Raw genomic sequence first — 21,812 nt, 5'->3', positions numbered from 1 at the left:
CAGACAGCACAGTTCAATCCTCTCTTGCTTTGCCATTTTCTGGGTGTAATCCAACATCACAGCTTCCACCTACTAATGTCCCTTTAGCTTGATGGCCTCGAGGCAAAAGGAGACGACGGAGGGCCGATTTCTAAGCATCGGGACGGGGGCCCCGGCCCCACAGTGGTGTGGTTCATGAAGCACAGTACAGGGACAACGAGGATGACACACTGAGGTGTTTGAGAAATCCGTGGATCGTAGGTTCCACTTCGCTAGTCCACAGTCATTAAAAACATGTTCGCCTTCATAACATTAACGTAGTGCATTTTCTCATCTTATTCTAATAATGGTTTATTATCGTGATCCTGTTTTACAGATGGTCAGAGGTACAAGTCTTCATGATTGTGTCGCTGACTGATATGTATGTTTATATGATACTGTTTGTTTCGATTTTCCTTTAGCTTCTGATTATTAAAAAACCCTATAAATCACAATGATAGCTTTTCTCAGCTAAACCGTGTTTTCTCAACAGAAAAGTGCAGTGTGATGACATGATCTTCACCTCTTTATCGTTGTGTTCACACAAGTACACATAGGCATGTCTACGCTGGACCAATACTGACATTTAATGAAACACGATTCTGCTGAAATAGTCGAGTTCTCCATAAGTTTCTGGTGACTGTGGTACCTTTCATGCTACACATAGGATTTCTTCACGGGTTGCCCCAGGGATTTGAGAGGCATGTAATATAAGCAATTCAAAATAATACAAACAAGCCCTCCTACATGATCAACCGAATATACGAACAGGATCAGATCCCTATCAGATGGTGAGTGGAGCACAATGAGAGAGAATCCAATGAGCAGGAAAACCAGACTTTAACAGTTCAGTCTGGTCTTCTCCGAGGTCCTGTTTGATCCAGGCGAGTTCAATCCCCTTTTATGATCATAAAAAAACCCTGGATCAGACAATCCATGACTGGCATTCGTTCCCTGACTTCATACCAGACACTGTTTGTCATTTCCTAGAACTTTGCTTCCCATTCATACACAGCTCTTCTGGATGGACCTGCCACCCCTCCTCTGTGTGCAACTCTGCAATGCTGGTGGCACCGAGCTAAGCTGGCCTCCAGTGAGCACCATGTCTGGTCCAGGCCCATCATGCACTGCCTGTTAGAGAGAGAAAGAGAAAGATAGAGGGAGGCGGGGCGAGTCCAGGGAGCAGGGCTGGGTGAGATGATGGGCAATGACAAAGGGCACAAGTCATTCAACGGGGCCACGCTACTTCCTGCAAGGCAGCGAGGGCTGGAGGGTCAGAACTCCAGGAGGGGGCACCGTCTAGTAAACAAAAAAAGACAAATAACATATATGACATTTAAATGTAAATATTGAAAAATGTGTAAACAAAGATTTGGATGAAACGCAGCTATATATTATATAATAATAATTTTATATATATATATATATACACATTTATTATATACAATTTCACAACTTCATTTTTTCCTGGTTGCACAACTACTGTTGACTCTACAAGCTTGAAAAGACATTATAATCACACACCCCAGTGCCCAGGATATTATTCACTCTTTGGTGTTTGTAATGAATTAAATGATTTATAATCACACTCTTGGTCTCACCCAAATGAGGATGATTTCCCTTTTAAATCTGGTTCCTCTCAAGGTTTCTTCCGAAAACCACCATGATGCTCGCTCATCAGGACTAAATACACATAATTCACTTCTATTTAAATTCGTACATTCTGTAAAGCTGTTTTGAGACAATGTCGCTATAAAAATAAACTTGAATTAAATGAAAAATTATTTTAGATATATTTGACTTTTATTGCTAAGCTCCTACGCTAGTGATAGATTTAGAGCTTTCTTAGCTCCTGAGGTAAGAATTAAAATGGAGCTAAATGTAAGAGCAATACTCTTAATATAAATTTTTGATAAGACTGTGAGCCTCTTTGCGTTAGAAAGATTGTTCATGAATGAAAACCTAGCACTAAAATATACATCCATAACCTACTCCTAATAACACATTAAAGATGCAGTTTGTAAAGTCTGATGTGTCTCTAGACTCATAATCATATCTTTTGTGAGTGACAGCTACACTTCTAATGAGAGAAATATTGCAGCTCAAACATTATTAGAAATACAAACAAAAATTGGTTTTGATATACAACTAATGCACTTCGACACACTCCATACATTATTATATATCACATTATATTTAACAAAAGTTTAGAAAATACCATAAATAAACTGGTTGAATGTGCAAAGACAATGGTCAAGTAAAATGTAATAATCTAAAAATAAATCTAATAATTCTCCTTGCTAATGTTTATTTTTATATATATTTTTTTTTCAATATTTTTTTTTTTTAAAACCATGTACTGTAGGACTTAAGTACAGTTTCAAGATGTTTTCTGTACTTGGATTTAAATTAGTTTTTGGACTTGTTGGCATTTGTACTGGGACATATCTCAGTCTTGGGCATCAATGATTATGGTTTGAGTCTCAACCTAGGAAGTTAATAATTTGAATAACCAAAATGAAAAGTAATAAGTTTCATTTAACAACTAGATATAACCAGGATTTATTCGTAAATTGTTTGCAAGAGCAATCTCACAAGGAATTTTCTGTTCATGAAAACCCTGTCATATTGGACAAAGGTATACCTGAGTGAGTGTGTAAAATGTATTTAAAGACTAAATTATGTGAACCTTGTAGAAATCATACAGAATCAAGTTACTGCACTTTTATACAGCATGTACTACAATGTCACTTACGAATTTAAATATTAAAGCAGTCATGTGACACCCTTCAGCTTTTTAAACACAGCATTGGTAAGGGTGCAAGAGGTTTCTGGTTAAAATCTCTGTGAAAAAAACAAACCCTAAAACACTGCCTTTCAGTTGCTGTTGTGAAGTGACATAACATGTTTTTTTATTAGCATAGATAGAATATCTTGACTATTGCAGCTGTGTGCAAACTGACTTTTATGCAAATCAGGCGTGCTGTGTATGCCCCTGGTAATTTATGACTGATTGGCATTCGTGAACATTTGCATTCGAATGCACACAAAATCACTTTCCAAAACTTTTGTACTCTCTGGGTCCTACTATGGATTCACAAATTGTAAATGTCACACAATAGGGGGAGATTTGGAGGAAGACCGTGAAGATTTATGCACGATTCGGACTAATGAATAATCTGATAACACCTGCCATTAATTATACATATCATATTTTTCTTTACCTGCATGCCTCTTTATCAAAAATTTTATTATGTACAAAAATGTCAAGTATCTTGTATTATACAGTGTCTTTCAAAAGTTTGGAAATAACTAGTAAAAACATACTAGGTAATGTACAAAGATTTACTTTGAACAAACAAACAAATATAGAAATGTACAGATGTTTTCCATTGAAAAATCCTCCTTTAATATGAATAACAGCTTTACACAGTCTTGGCCTCTGGACAGTTTGTTTCTCAAAACATTCAGCTAACTACTTTGCTATGCTAAAGGTGTTCTTCACTAGTTGGAGATTTCTTTCTGACTTTGTGATCCAGTTCATCCCAGAGCAGTTTAATAGGATTTAGGTGAGGTGACTGGGGAGGTCATTCCATGATAGTTACACTCTCTAAATAACGCTAAGCTTGGACGTACGCTTCGGGCAGTTGGTTCCAATTAGCTGCAGTCCTGACAAAATTGCATGGTGTTGAAGTACGGAATGGTAGTCATGTTGGTTTAGTAATCTTTTTATCCAGAATAAGTCTCCAACCTTCCCTGATCCAAAACAACCCCAAACCATTAAACTCCCACCTCCATGTTTGACTGTGGGTGTGAGGCAGTCTGCTAACATCTTCTAGCATGTTCTCTGTCTTATATAACAACTTCTGTTAGAGCCAAAAGTCTAATTTAGACTCATCTGTCCACAGAACATTCTTCCAGTCAGTCTTCCACTCTTTAATTATTGTCTGGGTTTTGTCTTTTACCTAGTTTGTTGCATATAAACAAAAGAAACATTTATGCATATCAAAATTAATAGAAGATTAGATGTTTCCAAACTTTAATCAGACACTGTACATCTTGTATTATTAGATTTTTGTCACTAATGAAAGATTTAGGAATGTCTGTGTTTTCATTGCAATTTCAATTTATTTTGCCGGATGCAGAGAGCTGAAAAAATGATGAACTGCCCCAAAAAGAAGGAACAAAAAGAAGAAACAGAGAGAAAAGCAAGCATGCAGTTTGCCACAAACCGTGTCTTTAGAGTGTCCCATTATGAAGAAATAGGGAGAGGCAAGAGTGTCGCTTTTCATGCACATGGAAAGGTTGGAAGGTACCATTCCTACGAAAGAGGGAGTAAAGATCTACTCTATGACTGGCGTTAAGAGTAAAAGCAGAAGAAGACCAGAACAAAACTACAACCAGTTAAAGAACAGCATGGTGCAAAACCAATGTCTTATCTCTACTGGCTGGGTTTCAGCTTGCTGATTTGTGATCTGGTAAAGCAGCTCAAAGCTGGTTCGTTCGGCCTGCTGATCCAAATGTGAATTTGTGTGATGAGGGTGACGGGCTGCTGGCCAGAGATCTGACCGCTGCCTCATCCACACGTGCTTCGAGTTCACTGAAGTGATTAGATATAAAGGTAGCTGAGTGCACTGACAATTAAAATTATATAAACTATTAAAAACAGATTAGCTTCAAACCCCTACAGGGAAACAGGTGCTACCCTTAAATAGTCTTAATTAAGTCAGCAATGTGGTTATTACTGACTTTTTTAGCTATCAGTTAAAAAAAAAACACCCACAATATTATTTGTGATGTTCTTATAGATTTTTCAAGTAAGAGAAAATTGCAGCCAGTAGAGACCAGAAACAGACCAGAGAATATTTTAAATGAATATTTCATGTACACACAAATTTTTCCACAAATGTAGTCAATCAGTCAAGACATGATGTTAAAATTCTCTAGTTTTGAGCTTTAAAACTAAATGTTGCCTACAGGTTTGATTTTAGCTAGAGTCCTAAAAGATTTTTGGCAGAATGTGCTTTGTGAATAAGAAGCATTTTCTAAAAAAAAAGGATAAATAGAAATCACACATAATAAAAAGAAAAAGTCTACTTTTGACTTATTAAAAATCTCTTCAGTCACACAGAACTGCAGGAACAGCCTACAATAAGCAAAAAATGTCTACCTCGATACATGTGATGTCTATGCAAGGCTTCATGCCCTGTCTGAGATCAATAGGCAATGTCAGAACAATTTAGCAAGATTAGGCAACCTTGGCCCAAAATCATTCCTAAAAACTTGGCAGTGTGGTATATGCCTTTTGTGCAACATTTCTTTATGTGTATTTCTGATGTGAATAGTTTGTCAAAGCCAGGAATGGAAGTGTTAAGTGACTTGCTGAATGCACTGCTTTCAGAAATGATGGGTTAATCATCCTGATAACTGTAATACTTGCTAATGTTAGGTGCTTTAAATGTTTGGTTGCAGCCAAATTTCATGTTAAATTGACAATAAAAAAAAATGTACTAGGTTCCCTTAATGATTGTTAGCATTATTATATTTGTGGACACCTGACCAGCACACTCATATACATCACACCAGAACTAGTGATGGGAAGATCGGTTCCTATTCAGGAACTCAAGCTGCGTCAACAACGCGTTGGGAACGCTTCCTCATTGTCCATGCTCTGAATCACATGTGTAATCCGTCCAATGGAAAGCACAGCGTCACCGGTGAGGTGACGTCATGACAGGGAAGCTATAAAAGCACATGGAGTGAAGCCGACACTAGCTTCTGTTTGTTCATAAAGCACTCTGTGTGTATTGTCTGTCTATATTTCATGTCTCAATATATGTATAAAAAAATAAGAAATTAATTCAAGCAAAAAGTCAAAGCACACCTTTCGGCTTATGTGTGGCATGCCTGGGAGCCGACTGTGTATATTGTGCTCGCATGTCCATGCGAACCCTTTGCTCCGCTCTCCAGGAGGCCCAGGAGCTCTGCTGCATGGCGGATTTAGCTCTCAGGGCCGCAAAAGAGACTGCTATGAACATATAATTGGTTAACATAAGCTCAATCTGAACACTTACCGGTCTGGCATCGAGATGTCATTCTCGCTCACATGAAGGAGCTGGGGTTTCGGCTGAACGCCAAAAAGAGTGTGCTTTCTCCATTACAGAGAACCACGTATTTAGGCGTCATATAGAATTCGACCATTATGCGTGCTCAGCTTTCACCTGCCCGCATTGTGTCCATGCTTACGGCCGTCAGGAGGATCAGAGAAATGCAGTTACTCACTGTCAAGCAGTTCCACAGACTGCTGGGGCTTATGGCAGCAGTGTCTAAAGTGGTTTCACTTGACCTCCTGTGCATGAGACCCATTCAGTGGAGGCTCAGGACCAAAGGGGTTCTCTCGGAGGGGCAATCTGCTCCGTACAATGAAGGTCACATGGTGAGCATGCCTGAGATGTCTGAAGAGATCCCGGGTTCCTATCTCAGGGCCCCGTGTTGGGAGTTCTAGAGTTCTAGAGATGCTGGTCTCGCTTCTAGCTTTGAAGCATTTCCTGTCGGACCTCAGATGTCACCATGTGTTGATCCGCTTGGACAACAACTCTTACATTAAACACCAGGAGGGTCTACACTCACGCCTCCTGTACAAGCTGGCACGCCAGATCCTCCTGTGGGCACAGGGAAAGCTGCTCTCCTTGAGGGCATTGTACATTCCGGGCTGTTTCAACAAAACAGCAGACACCCTTTCAAGACAAGGGCTGAGTCCCAGGAAATGGTGACTCCACCCTCATGTGGTGCTCTGGGAGAAATTCGGCAGGGATCAGGTAGACCTGTTCGCGACTCAAGAGACATCCCACTGCCCCCCGATTCTCACCTCCAGCCCTTTTGACGAGAGTTTGTCGGAATGGAGTCTCCTCCTGGTGGTCCCACGGTGGCTGGGCAGTCCATGGTTTGTTGATCTGGTATCCCTTCTCAAGCACCCTCCCTGGGAGATTCCTCTCGGAAGGGATCTAGTTCATCCCTGGCCAGAGTTGTAGAGGTTGTGGCCCCTGAGGGGGAACAGTTTAGAGATTCTGGTCTCTCCACCAAGGTGGTAAGCAGATGCTTAGCAGGTGCATTGTCGATGCAATTGCATCCTCTTATGAGTCCCCTGGTTGCCCCGGTCCCTTCGGGGTGAGAGCGCACTCGACCCGGAGTGTGGCAGCCTCTAAGGCTTGGTCCTCTGGAGTGTCCGTCCATGACATCTGCAACGCTGCGGGCTGGTCCACCCTGCTGACCTTTGCTCATCAGGGATAAATGCACACCATTCACCTTAACTCTTAAAATTCTGTAAAGCTGCTTTGAGACAATGTCTGTTGTGAAAATAAACTTGACTTGACTTTTATAACCTTGACCTCAGTGCCACTTCTGAGCCCCTCTATACTTCGACCTAGCTGTGCCCTTACACACTAGGCAGGGACTGGTCATTCTGGCAGCATTGGACCCACTCTTGGCAGCTCGAGGTCCTGAAAGGGAACAACTCCAGGTTATGTATGTAACCCTGGTTTTCCGAGAGAATGAGATGCTGCGTCTCAATGCCACACTGCCGGCATAGCTAGCACCAGCTTCACTCCATGTGCTTTCCTAGCTTCCTGGTCATGACCTCACCCTGACGGTGATGCTACTCTTTCCATTGGACGGATTACACACATGATTCAGATTGTGAACAACGCAAAAGCGTTCCCAAAGCGTTGTTGATGCAACGTCTTGTTCTCTCAGGGAATCAGGGTTACATTTTAGTGACTTGTTTCTTTGAATCTCATTTATCAAAATGAACAAGTAATTTTATTTATTTATTTTGTTCCTTTGATCAGAAATAATATAAAATGTTACATTTTCAATAAACAGATTCCCCAACGCGTCTACATACACAAAATTTGACTATAGATCCAATAATATATGTATATATAACTGCATTGCGTATATGGGAGTCATGTGACAAAAAAACAAACGACTCGGACCAGAGGACTCGAACTGCTCAATTCTGTTTCATGTGTAATGCACTGCACAAGCTCTATAAGAGTCACGTGATAAAAGAACAAATATCTCGGTCTAGAAGAGCCAAGAGATATAAGAGATAAGAGATAAGACAGAACTACTCAGTTCTGTTTCCTGTACATAACTTACAGAGATTTCGCAATGCTTTGCTCATACACGTCCAGTAGAAAATGTATTAATCACTCTTTGAGACCAATCGTTCTTCTGATTCACATTAAAGACTCGTTCAAAATGGACGGATCGTTAATGAACGACCCGTTACCTACCTAAACTGTTGCAGCAACGTTGGGGAAAAAAAGAGTATGTTATTAGTGAAACCATACTCAACATAGAGCATGATGAAGACAAAATATTTTTGTAAATGTTTTAAAGTAACATTTACATTGGGAAAATTTGCAATGCAAAGCGGATTTTCCCATAGGAAATAATGTTCCAGATAATTCGTTTTACACACCCAAAATTATTCATATAAAAATCATTTTAATGGTATATTATGTACAAATTATTGTCCCTAATGTATCTGAAACAAATAACAATGATTAGTACACAATATAAAGTAAAAATAAAACAAATTAACCTGCACTTTACCTTTTAACCGAGTCGTGGCTGGTGTGAAAGAGACGAGAGGAAGGAGAGGAGGATTATTGCTTGGAAGGAGAATCTCCTTCCATAAGAACACACATGGTCACAATACTATAGTAAACAAATGCTGCCTGTACTCAGTTGAGCGCGAGCCGTTCGCGTGTTGTTTGTGTGATGCTCGATGTTCGCAATGCAAGTTACATTTTAATCAAACTTTTTGCTCGTCCTGCAAAGCATTCGTAAAGCATGTTACTCACAATCCAACGTTCCAGTGTACGTAAATCATCAGGAAACCAAACTTAACTCTAGCTATGTTTCCACACGGACAGTTTTGTTTGCAGATTTTGGTGTTTGATTTAAAACTTGGCGCATCAGTAAAACAAATGTTTAGTAATTAAAAGTTACTTTTTAGTGGAACTTTTTTTTTTTTTTGAGTAAAGAAAGGACATTATCAATAAATGTGTGCTGCGTTGAAGGTTTCAATTTAGCCTCTTTTATATTTATTTATTTATATTCTTATAAAAAATTTTTAAACTGAAATATACGCTCTGGATTAATGGCGCGTTAGTAAAATTTGTGCCGTTCAAATGAATTTATATATATATATATATATATATATATATATATATATATATATATATATATATATATTCTTATATAATTCTTCTAATATAAAACGTCTTAAATTATATAATTATATAATAGAATTTATTATAATACAAAACGTCTGCATTTTTCTCTCACTGGAAAAACCCAGGAGGCCAAAAACACTGCCCCTGTGCACATGGCTTGCCAAGATTGGAGTGGAAGAACCCTGACCATGACCCTGCTGAACACAATTGGGATGAACTGGAACACCGATTGTACCCTAGACCTCCTTAAAGAAAATACTCGTGGATATGACGGTCAGTCCACAACCTTTTAGCCATTTAGCTTAGAATCAGAATAAAAAGAAGTAACCATTTGCCACAAAAACCCAACTAGGCTAATTGATATTAAATGTGCGTCTACAGCATTTCGCAGGTGCTTTTATGCAGAGCAACATCAGCAGAATCTATATTCATCAAAAAAGTAAATTCCACAAATGAATTCTACGTCTGTGTGAGTCTGGTCTTTCTGTAGAATAATAATAAACTATTTGATGAGAGAGACAGTATCTTGCATCCATACTGGTTTATATGTAAAATTGCTGTAATAGATTTTTATCATTGGTGTGAATTTTCTTTTATTAAATGTACTTTACTGTACTTAATCATGTTTTGCCTACTTTCTAGTTTTACTATCAAAAATATATAGCAACTTTTACTCTCTACTCAACTACAATTATGATTCAATGTCCGAGGTGGTATCAAAATGTTTGCAGACTAGTTTTGTACCAAGCCAACAGATGGCAGCACAAGGCTGCACGCACAGTCACAGGGAGCACCGAAATTCAAAAGTCAAAAGCCAAAAGCTGTCGGTGTGCGAGGGGACTATTTTTAAGGTGTTTTGATACCACCAATGTACTTTTTACTCCACTATATTTTAATTTATAATGATCATAACCGATTACATTTTGCATAGCAGCTGTGTCTGCCATAGCCATATCGCCATCTACAGGGCATCAAAATTAGTAAATATGATTTTTTTCACAACAAATTAAGCTACTCCACATGAAGGCGAATTAGTGCTTAGCTGAATGCCAGGTGTTTCACATCAATTAAGGACACTGCTACAGCCAGTAAAGAAAGTGGAATCCAGCACAAGCAGTGCCAGCATAAAACCTCACAAATCACCTGTTTTTGACATTTCGCTAACGTGTCCTTGTGTGGCTTTTAACTTGCAATGGAGTCAGTTTTGTAGCAAGGTATCTATCCTTTTACTTAAGTATGATTTCTTAAAGGTACTCTTTACACCTCTGGTTGTTATAAAACACTGTCGACTGATTGACTACATTTGGTGTAAGTAGAAAACTGGTTTAAATTTATGTTTGGAAGTTATAATTCATCAAATATGGAAACGAATCCATTCCCGAAATATTTTAAGCTCAAATACCAGTGAAAGCACTTTGTTAATATTACAGTATACTTGACAATATGTCAATATGAATATTGTTGTAAGGTTATGACTGGAATGTGATACAGACCATATTCCGGCACCTGCCCTGTGCCCCGTTTGAGCAGCAGACGCACTCGCCGTCCACCCGCCTTGATGAGCTCGATGGCCCGGGCATGACTCATGTCCCGTGTGCTCTCGCCGTTTATCTCAATGATCTGATCGCCCACCTACACACACACACACATAAAAGAATCAGACAAAGCCTGCCATGTTACCTAAACCAGGCTATATGATGTCCAAATTCTTTTAAAGAACATCCTAAAGATTAACACACACACATAAACACACACACAAACACACACACACAGGACTGACCCTCATCCTGCCGTTGCGGATAGCAGGGCCGTCCTCAGCCAGACGGAGCACGACCAGGTCCATCTTGTACTCCCTCCCTCCCCTGATGCTGAAGCCAAAGCCCTTCACACTCTTCTCCAGCTCCACTGTAAAATAGTCGTAGTCCTGCACAGAACCCAGCACACATCTCATGACTCTTCTTGGTCTCAATGTTGCATATTTGATTGTGTTGGCCCACTGCAAGCGATGGTATATTAATGCTCATGCTCTAATGGATTTTTAATTCCAATGCCCACGGTAAGGCTGAGTCAGCACACACAGCTGAGGCTCGAGCACAAGATTCGGTTTAGAGCGTTTAGAGAGTTTATCTTTTTCAATATTAAAATGATCACAGTGTCAAGTATTAATATTAAAATGATCACAGTTTCTCCGGCAGTTTATGAACAAAATAGTTTTATTTGAAATGTAATCCGGCTGAATCGAAAAGCTGAATACAGGTCAAGAGACTCCCATAATGTTCACATCAAGCAACAAATTGGGGATCTTAACTGTGGCTTTAACCGTGGCTGGTTGTAAATTTACATAGTTTTACATACAAAGTTTCACATACTCATATTTTACATAGTGTTTTTTTTTTAACCAGTATTCATTATAAAAAATATCGGTTGATCAATCGGTTATCTGCAAATGCGATCCAACCTAACTATCAGTATCCGTAAAATCTGCTATCAGTTGCCCTCTAGTGTGTATGTACACAGGATGTATTTTAGTTTTTTTTTCACCATTAAACTCTAAAGGCTAGGGTTGTGTGTGGGAAAATCCCAGCAGACCAGCAAATTCTAAAATACTCCCAACAAGCATGTCAGGATTAAAGTCACAGAGACCCCCTTATTTTTCCTGTTATGAGGTTTGGTGTAAAGCTCTTTCCCTGAGTCTGCATGATTTTATGCACTGGATATCTGCATCAATGAGCAGGTGTACAGCAGGTGTTAGTATTTAGGTGGATGTTGAGTGTAGAAATTCATGAAGTAATCTATATTTACAGCTTGAACATATGGGTTGCTGTATGGTTTTATTTCAACACAATTTTATGTGAGCACAATATTATGTGAGCATGTGAACACACTCTGAGCGCCACCATACAAACCCGCAGTGTCCATAGTCCTACCTGTGGCCTGTAATCCGGGATTGAATGCTGTCTGTAGTCAATGAGAGGAGGCGGGTGTCTGTAGTCCATAGTCGGAGGCTGTCTGTAGTCTGCTACTGGTGGATGCTTGTAGTCCACTGGAGGCTGTCTGTAGTCTGTGTACGGTGGCTGGCAGATATCGGGTTTAACATCCTGCCTGGCTTTTACCTCCGACCTGTAGCTGGCAGCAAGTTTCAATTAGTAGAAAGCCTTTCCCGTCTCTTTCAGACACACTATCAACTACATGCTGTGTCCGAGTAACTGCATGCAGCATGTGTTTCAAAAGTCTCTACACTTCACTCCTATACCCCCTTACGTTGCGGGTTTAAGATGCTGCCGTAATGTTTTACACATCCATAGGCTTTTTTTCAATGTCAGCAGTCCATTAACATAAAGCCTGAAAAGCTTTGCTTTCTTCTGTCTTTGAGCAGGAGCCAAATCCGCCAAGACACTCTTCCGCTCTCAAAGCTGAGTAAGACATATGAAAAGATCCCTGAGCCAAGAGCCATGTTTTATTGAGCAGATATCTGCTAGTAAATAATTCAGAATCAGAAGCTAAGCAACAATACGCAGCCGTGTGAGAGAATAGAGTGGTCTTTCAGGTACCAGCACTCACCAGCCCAGAGAAAAAAAGTTTTTCGATATTAAATGGTATCCGATTTTACAGCCTGATATGCACCTAAATTTGTAAAGTAAAGAAAGCACAGATTTCTTGCATCTCTTTTAAAAAGTGAATCTACTAACCTAAGGAAACACATTCTTTATGTCCAGATCTTTTCTCCCTTTCTCCAGACACTCCAGCATATTTATTCGTCATCTTCTATTAGCAAAATGAAACAAATACCCCGAGCAAGCATAACATTATAGCCACCGATCAGGCACATGACCACCTGCCTAATATTGAGTCGGTCTTCTTTTGCTGCCAAAACAGTTCTGACCCATGGAGCATTAACAGCATGAACTTCTTTAGCAATTTGAGCTACAGGAGCTCGTCTGTTTGACCAGACCACACGGACCAGCCTTCGCTCCCCACGTGCATCAATGAGCCTCGGCTGCTCATAATCCTAGCCCCGGTTCAGCACTCTTACTTCTTGGAAGAGCTGCAGTTTTGAAGATGCTCTCACCTAGTTGTCTTGCCATCACAATTTGTCAAATTCGTTTAAATCCTTACGCTTGCCCATTTTCCTGCTTCTAACACATCAACTTTTAGGACAAAACGTTTACTTGCTGCCTAATAAATCCCACCCCCTAACAGGTGCCATGATGAAGAGATAATCAGTGTTATTTACTCAGCGGTCAGTGGTCATAATGTTATGCCAGATTGGTGTACACCAGTGTGTATATAAGACTATATGTTGGGTGTAATTACAAATAGAATGTCCTTAGGAGTGGTCTGATAATAGACTGCATTTCATAATGCTGTTGAAAACTCGAATCGGAATGTGTTTAATCACTTTCTATAACATCAGCTAAAGTAAATGATAGCTTTATATTAATGCACTCGTTCTGTTCCTATAGTAACGGCTCATTCACAAAGACTCGTATGGCAGATTCTCCACATAAACTCAGCCTAGTAATAAACTAATTAAGGAAACATATTATTACTTGACAAAAATCATGTGATCGTTGATACGACAGTTCTTTTTCCGTTACAGTTATGATATTAGAATTAGTAGAAGATTTCTGACAGACGGGTTTGTGTAGTACTGTTTCTCACTGCGTCTCGCATTTGGTAGTGTTATTAACTTCAAGACAGTGATTACACAAGCTAATTTGTTTCACAGATGTTCAAAATGTCTATATACAGCTTCAAATGTAGTGTTTTTCATAAATAAATTAAAACAGTAAGTGAGAAATGACAATATGTGACACGGCTGAAGGAAAATAAATCTAGTTCAGAGTGGCATCATATCGCAGCATCCTGCCGTGGATTGATTTCTAAGATACACACCTGAGATGAGCATTTGCACGATATGTAAATATTTACCTTGTGTTTGAATCGCAATTGTATTGTATATACTGTATATACTGTATATGTTTCAGTAATCAGGATTCATCTACATTCTGACTAGCAGGTGTGTATTGGGGACTATGGCCTTTCACCCCTTCTGAGAGTGTGATACACTGTACCTGCTGTCATGGAGGTAGAGCTGAGGTGGCACTGCAACTGGCACTCCACCCATGGTGGTAAGCTGAACAGCTGGGACACCTGGGATGACCGGAATCCCCTGAACAACAGAGACACCCGAAACAACCGGGATGGCCTGAATGGTTGGAACAGGGACACTCTGATCCCCCGCCGGTCCTGCCTGACTCACCATCGGGCCTGAGGGCACTGGATCAGTGGGGGGCTGACTAGTGGCCTGAGTGACTGGTGTGCAGCTCTGTGCTCCTACAGGGCTTGGCTCCATTCGCTGTGGGCTGGACTGTGTAGTGGCAGGGCTCGGGTGAGGAGCCGGGGGGCTTGGGTTGGTCAAGATGGGACTCGGCTGATTTGCAGAGGTCGAAGGGCTCTGCTTCTGGACCACCAGGGGGCTCTGTTTCTCTGATGTAGGGCCAGAGTGGGGGCCATTTACATCTGTCAGGGTAAAAGAATGTGCAAGTAAAAACGCAGCTTAAAAAACAGAATATTAGTCAACAGTCAATTGCATTTTCAGACAGACAGATGCGGTAGACCATCAGCACAGACTACAGACTATCTGTCTGTCTGTCTGTCTGTCTGTCTGTCTGTCTGTCTGTCTGTCTGTCTATCTATCTATCTATCTATCTATCTATCTATCTATCTATCTATCTATCTATCTATCAACTTCTTCAGCAGTTTCAGCTACAGGAGCTCGTCTGTTAGCTTTCGCTCCATACGTGCATCAATGAGCCTCGGTCGGCCAGGACCCTGTCACTGTTTCACCACTGTTTCTTCCTTGGGCCACTTTTAATATATATTGACCACTGCAGACCGGGAACATCGCACAATAGCTGCAGTTTTGGAGATGTTCTGACCCAGTCGTCTAGACCTCACAATTTGGCCCCGTCAAACTCCTCAAATCCTAACACTCACCTATTTTTCCTGCTTCTTACACATCAACTTTGAGGGCAAAATGTTGTTGCTGAATCTATTCCACCCACTACCCTATCAGGTGCCATGATGAAGAGATAATTAGTGTTTTTCACTTCACCAGTCATAACATTATAATGTTATGCCTGGTTGGTGGATCAATGAAATGATGCGACTTTTCATTCCTTCATCATCAGACAGAATAAAAGTTCTTTGTAAAATCGTTCTTTCTTACCTTCCTCGGGGATGATGTGCAGGGTAACAGTGAGTCCTGCATCTTTGATCAGCTTCACAATGTCAGCATGAGGCATGTTGATAATGGACTGATTGTTGACTGCCATGATGCGGTCGCCAACCTTCAGCTTCCCGCAGCGGTCAGCCGGACTGCCCTCGATTATGCGGCCAATTTTGTGCGGCACGGCTGAAAGGAGGTGTGCAAGATCATTTCGAGTTCAGCAACAATGTAAACATGGAGTACATGCAGTCACCTATCTGAGAGGAAATGGCATTATCAGATACTAATCTGAAATTCTGATCTAGCAACTTTTTATTGTTATGGTTTGCACTTCAAACTCATAAAAACTGATTAGTGTATGTTTTGCCAAGTGAGTGAAAGAAGGAAACAGAGACTAACAGATTGTGGTGGTGTTCTCCGGTCTGTTCAGGGAGCTGATAATGACGAAGCCGAAGCCTTCGGTCTCTTTGCGGTGGATGACTACATCAGTGGTGGGTGGCAGGTTGACTGGACACACTGCTCGGCCTCGGGGAGAGCTGTTCTGATTTGCTGCTGATCCGTTCTCTCCACAGGGCTGGCCTGCAGGGGGCAGTACTTACAGTCTGAGTCACTGCTTAATATAGGCTTTCCTTACAAAATAAAGCAAAGCTGGGCTGTTCTAACCAGAAACAAGGTGGCTGACTGAATAAAGAGTCATCAACTGTCAGTGAATGAACCCACAATTCTGTTTATCTTTTAGCACTAAAATGCCAGTCAACTGTTTGGTGTGCTTAAAGGTGGCATCTGCTCAACCAGCTTGCTATTTTGCTGAGGCTAATCTATACTTAAAATGCACTCGTCCCAGACTAATACATATTAATTATCTATAAGCCTTCCAGACACATTAATAGATACTCTATAGATTGAGCTGGCAGCAGGACCCACAATGGCTACCCTTAATACCGCATAAAAGTCAGAGCAAAACCACAAAATCTGCCCCCCCCTGACTGCAAAGCTGTACACAATAGCATCTTAATTCTCCAAGCCTGCAGTGCTACTGACACGGGATGCTAATATAGACCACTGCTGGCTTTTCAAATGGTAAACATTTTACACTGACTTCCTCCCACACTCACACACACGGATGGGCAATATTTATGATGCATGAATTCCAAATACGTATTTGAAATAAAAAATAAGATTTTGTCATTTATATTTGAGAGGGTTGATAAAAATGGCTTCATATTTTGGTATCAAAATACTGTTTTGTATTTTTGTAGATTTAAAATACTGTCAAATACTTTGTAAGAAGTCTACATGATGACATCATAAAAATGCAGAGTTTGATTGGTGCCTACTCAGTATTTTGCCCAGACATGTTGAGATAAGAGCAGAAAATGGATCCATATGGAAGAAGGTTGTCATAGTAAGAAACATGCAGGCTGCCAGCTTTCAAATAGGTGTCCAATGATTATTCAATTAATATTTAATTGTCAAATATTGTACCCTTTTTGAAGTAGCTGTTTAGTAGGATTAAGATTTTTCATACCATTGCATGAATGACTGCCTGACCCATAATATATTATTATATTTATGATTAACAATCAAATGATTTATTAGTTAAAAACTAGTTGCTATGAATGCAGGTGCAATCAGTTGTTTTCTTATGAATGACTTGTTTATCATTGAGTCGGTGTTGCTGATGCAAAGTAGCCCTTCATTACCAAACACCAAGTAACTACATAAGGATACAATTATTAATCATTAACAAACTATTAAACATTCAACTGTTGGTTACATTAAAACTAACCTTCATCTGGAAGGTCACAGGGAAACGTATGTGAATATTTGATCTGGTTGTATATGTCAGATTTATTCGGTGACTTGGCCAGAGTAAAGCTGTTGCTATCAAACATTGTTTACTTAATCAACTGAGTCAGTGTAATGGTGAAGGGAAATTTTCCTTCTTGCAAAGAAAATTCATGCTCCCTTGTAAAAGTATTTTTTAGTTTTCTTTTTTAAATACCAATAGTTTATTTTGATATGTTGATGGTGTGGCTGCTGTATTATGTATTTTATTTTGATGCACTTAAAGTTAAGGTATTTGATATTTATTTTAAAATACATTTATTTTACAAAAATTTCTTAAACATTTATTTAAAAATACATTTATTAAAAAAATTATAAAAAAAAAAGATGTACACTTTGCCCAACCTTGCTCACAGGGCAGTGCTTTTATCTGCTCTGATCTCTTCATGCATCCTATAAAATAATGAGTGGATTCTGATTATTCCCTTTAAAATGCTTTTAGAAAGAGAACATAAATATATATATTAAAAAAAAGACTAAACAGAACTGCTGTAAAACAGCTTCTATCTACATCCAGTCAGATACTGCAATTTCCTTCTAATCCTGTAGAAACCTCATCATTCAGGTCATTCACAAAAAAGGCCTAGATTTAAAAATATTAAATAGATTGTGTTTGAATCGGTTTCCTTATTAATACTTTTTCTTTCCAGATATTACACACCATAAAATATGTAACATACTGCTGGATTATTCTCCTGTTTTTCTCTCTGAATTATCTGCAGTAATTATTTCCTTATGGTTGTTTCATCAGTATTAAATAAATATCTTAGATGATGTAGATTTATTTTAATCTGGGGGAGAGGGTAGCTCAGTGGATAAGGTGTTGGACTTCTGATCAGAAGGTCATGAGATCAAATCCCACCATAACTAAACTGTCACTGCTGGGCCCTTGAGCAAGGCCCTCAACTGCTCAGTTGTTTGAATGAAATGATTGTAAGCTGCTCCAGATAAGAGTGTTTGCTAAATGCTGTAAAACAAAATCTACTTTGCTTAACTAAAACATGCACAAACTGTAAAGAAATAATTTTTTTTCCAAAAACATTCATGAAAAATAAATGCTGCATACAGCAGAATGGTTTTATAAAAGCTATGCAGTTAATGTGTCCTGCCTTTGCAAAAATATCCATTCAATATAGGAAATTTAATACATTTGAAAAATAGCCTCAGTTTCATCATCAGTTTAGCTTTCTTTATAATTCAATATTAAAAATAGAAATATAAAATATATAAAATATACATCTGTTCATTAAATATACTTTCTAGCCATTGGATGTAGAGGAATGGAACAGAGAGGTAAAAGAGAAAAAAAGAAACAAGAGGTAAAATTGAAAAACAGATACAGATGAAACACTATATGGACAAAAGTATTGGGACACCTGACCTTCCGTGACGTGAAAGACACACAATTGTACAGGACGTCTATGGATATTATTAAAATGAAATTTTGCATTCACTTGGAATTGGAAACCCATACCTGTTCCAGCATGGCAATGCCCTTTGGAAAGAATTGGAACGCTGACTGTACCCCAGACCTCCTAACCTCACATATATCAGTACCTGACTTAACTAACACCCTTGTGGCTGATGAACACGAATATCCACAAGCAAACTCACAATTTATTGGAACATCTTCCCAGAAGAGTGGAGGGATTTTTGAGAGCACTTGTTGCACAGGCTTATTCAAACGTGCTGTGAAGTCTCTATCAGTAAGATTAGATTACGAAATCCATCAGTTTAAACACCCTGCATGAGCAGCAGTCTTAAAAAGGTGCACTGGTTGGATTCAGGAGTGCGTGTTACACCCCCACTCCCTCTACTAGCTGTTGCATACTAGGGGGAAACCAAGGTACTGTAGGAGAATTTGGAAATGAGAAAAAAAACTGCAAAAAACCCCTTAAAAAAACACAACACAGTAAAATAAAAGTGAGATCAGTTCTACAGGCAGGTAAGCGAGCACGATCTAATTTGCGACGACTCCAGGATTTATGGCGCATTTTTAAAATGTAATTTAACTTCATTGCACACTTCATCAGTTCTAATCACACACAAACCGTCTCTTTCATTTGTGCTGCTGTTTTGATTTCTCAGCCTGCATAAATAAAACCAGACTCTTTTGAAGCGATCTCGAAAATGGATGAGGCGCTGAGGTTGTTCCGTGCAAAGTTTTCGTCTTACCGAAGACAATCGTGTCTTACATTTTCTTCAAGAAATGTTGAATCCGAGTTGTTTATTGTTACTTTTGATAGCATTTACATGCTCTCAGTTCCATCAATAAATCAACGAGGATAACCTTTTAACATGTTTTGCTTATTATTCAGTTATTGAGCTTAAAGCAAATTATTTTAGAGCTATTATGAATTATTTAGAGACTACAAGAAAATGAATAAAAATTAGTACAGCTTCAAGAGTCAGGAATATGCGTGGTTCCATCATAAGAGCCTGAGAATATAGACGGTTAACACTGATGTCATGTCTGTCTTATGACCTCACAGGCACCAATTCACAGGCTGTTTAAATAAATCAGGAGAAGTGATGGCGGTCCAGTCACATATGGTCTCTCAGGTTAGACAGGATGACTGCCTCTGGAGACGAACATGCTGATCTTCTGCATTTAGCACTTGCTCTTTTTCCAGCCCATGCATTTATATTTATTTAGACTCAGTCTCATAGAACGTTGTGAAATGCAGTGCAGCTTTGCTGGCGTGGTAATGAAGTTAACTGAGCAGGTGTTTGATTCAGTCTGATGGCATGTGGAACTTACCAAGATGAGGCACAACTCGGCGTCTCACAGTAAGCGTCACTTGACCGTTGCGTGCCGCCGCATGCATGAGGTCAATCACGTAGCTGTGCGGTCGACCCGCCACCGCCATCCTGTCCACCGACACCAGCTCGTCACCTGGGCGCAGGCGTCCGTCCCGCTCCGCTGGGCTGTTCTCGATAATTGCTCCGATTACAATCTGTGACAGAATCACAAGTGATCATATATTAATATTTAGGCAACCAGGTTTTATACTGTATTACTACAAAGAAAGCACAGTGAGGTGGCATGAAGAAGCAGCGGTTTGTTTTGTAGACCCCAGACATTCCCTTATTGCTAATTTGTTTGTAGGCTTTATCTGGAGTGCTAGTCACAGCTAGATTAAAAGGTGTAACTGAGTGGGCAGCTCTACCCACGATAACAAGCGATTATTATGCAGCAAGAAGTGCTGAAGATGACAAGCTAAGCTCCGTCCTGCCAAGAGGCAGCAAAGGAAAGCAGTTTGGCTTCCAACAATCGCCTGTTGTTTTGCTACAATTCTGCCTGCACGTAAGTCTGATTTTCTCTCTGTCTCGTCTGTTTTTGTTTTTTTTATTATTCCTGAGCTGGAAAGAGGGTAAAGAGATTGCTGGGATCTCTTCGGTTGCCCCATACGAGCCTTGTCACGAGCCTCCGGACTCACAGCCTGCACCGCCTCGTCTCCTCCGAGGATGCGGAAGCCAAATCCCGTCTTCTCTCTCAGCAGGTGAACTTCCACTTCCTGGTACTCCACACCTGAAAAAAAACAAAAAAAACAGAGGAGCTATAATATGTTCAAATTCGATTTAAAAAATTCAATTAAAAGGATTTAGATAAACTAGTTTGAGTCGGTTCATTCATTTGAGAAAAACCAAGGAAGCATATCAGTATATAATCAGACACACGAAAACAAAACATACTGTACAGCTAAGACTGCACATAATATACAAACTACAGAAACCTTAAACTAAAGGCAAACATTGCTTTATTTATTTTAATGGAATACCTCAAAATATTAAAATATTTTAACATGAATTCCATTCAATAACTTTTTTCAAGATATTCTTGAATTTCAACTTACTAGTTTGTTGATATGACCTAATAATCATCATTTTTCATTTTTCATTGGGAGTGACGAGGATGGACAGGATTAGAAATGATCTTATAATAGGGACAGCGCATGTAGGACGTTTTGGGGACAAAGTAAAGAGACCCGATTGAGATGGTTTGGACATGTTCAGAGGAGGGACATGGGGTATATCGGTAGGAGAATGCTGAGGATGGAACCACCAGGAAGGAGGAAAAGAGGAAGGCCAAGGAAGAGGTTTATGGATGTGGTGAGGGAAGACATGCAGGTAGTTGGTGTGACAGAGGCAGATGTAGAGAACAGAGTGGTACAGAGACGAATGATCCGCTGTGGCGACCACTAATGGGAGCAGCCGAAAGAAGAAGAAGAAGAAGAATTCATCATTTTCATTTATCAAGGTTTTTTTTTTACCTTCAGTTAATAACTTCAACTAATTTCCACTCAGAACATCCTAATACTCATTATCTCATTATTTCAACCAGATATTTGGCTTAATATGTTATTACTTTGAGTTATTATCTCCTTATTCGAACATCGCATATATCCACTTAACCTTTAACATCCCACAATCTATCAGTAAGTGTACTTTACAATTTATTTTTTGCC

General features: G+C 39.6%; 1 protein-coding gene across 6 annotated transcripts in view; it reads right to left on the bottom strand.

The window, feature by feature from the left end:
• Window positions 1–582: 582 nt before the first annotated feature.
• The window catches only part of magi2b (membrane associated guanylate kinase, WW and PDZ domain containing 2b), a 152,184-nt gene continuing 130,954 nt past the window's right edge, over window positions 583–21,812 (bottom strand). For 3 of the 6 annotated variants that reach the window (XM_046848689.1, XM_046848684.1, XM_046848690.1), the window contains 10 exons: window positions 20,760–20,875; window positions 20,105–20,300; window positions 15,895–16,074; window positions 15,496–15,681; window positions 14,339–14,786; window positions 12,191–12,389; window positions 11,044–11,187; window positions 10,757–10,895; window positions 4,251–4,339; window positions 583–1,317 (listed from right to left, as the gene is read on the bottom strand). In XM_046848689.1, the coding sequence (XP_046704645.1) occupies window positions 1,261–1,317; window positions 4,251–4,339; window positions 10,757–10,895; window positions 11,044–11,187; window positions 12,191–12,389; window positions 14,339–14,786; window positions 15,496–15,681; window positions 15,895–16,074; window positions 20,105–20,300; window positions 20,760–20,875 (1,754 nt within the window). In that variant the 3' untranslated portion in view covers window positions 583–1,260. The remainder of the gene's footprint in view (window positions 1,318–4,250; window positions 4,340–10,756; window positions 10,896–11,043; window positions 11,188–12,190; window positions 12,390–14,338; window positions 14,787–15,495; window positions 15,682–15,894; window positions 16,075–20,104; window positions 20,301–20,759; window positions 20,876–21,812) is intronic. The other 3 variants (XM_046848687.1, XM_046848686.1, XM_046848688.1) reach the window with 3 other exon arrangements.

The sequence above is a fragment of the Silurus meridionalis genome, chromosome 5 (genome assembly GCF_014805685.1).
Source record: "Silurus meridionalis isolate SWU-2019-XX chromosome 5, ASM1480568v1, whole genome shotgun sequence".
In the NCBI taxonomy this organism is placed as follows: domain Eukaryota; kingdom Metazoa; phylum Chordata; class Actinopteri; order Siluriformes; family Siluridae; genus Silurus; species Silurus meridionalis.
This window is presented reverse-complemented; position numbering and strand designations above follow the sequence as displayed.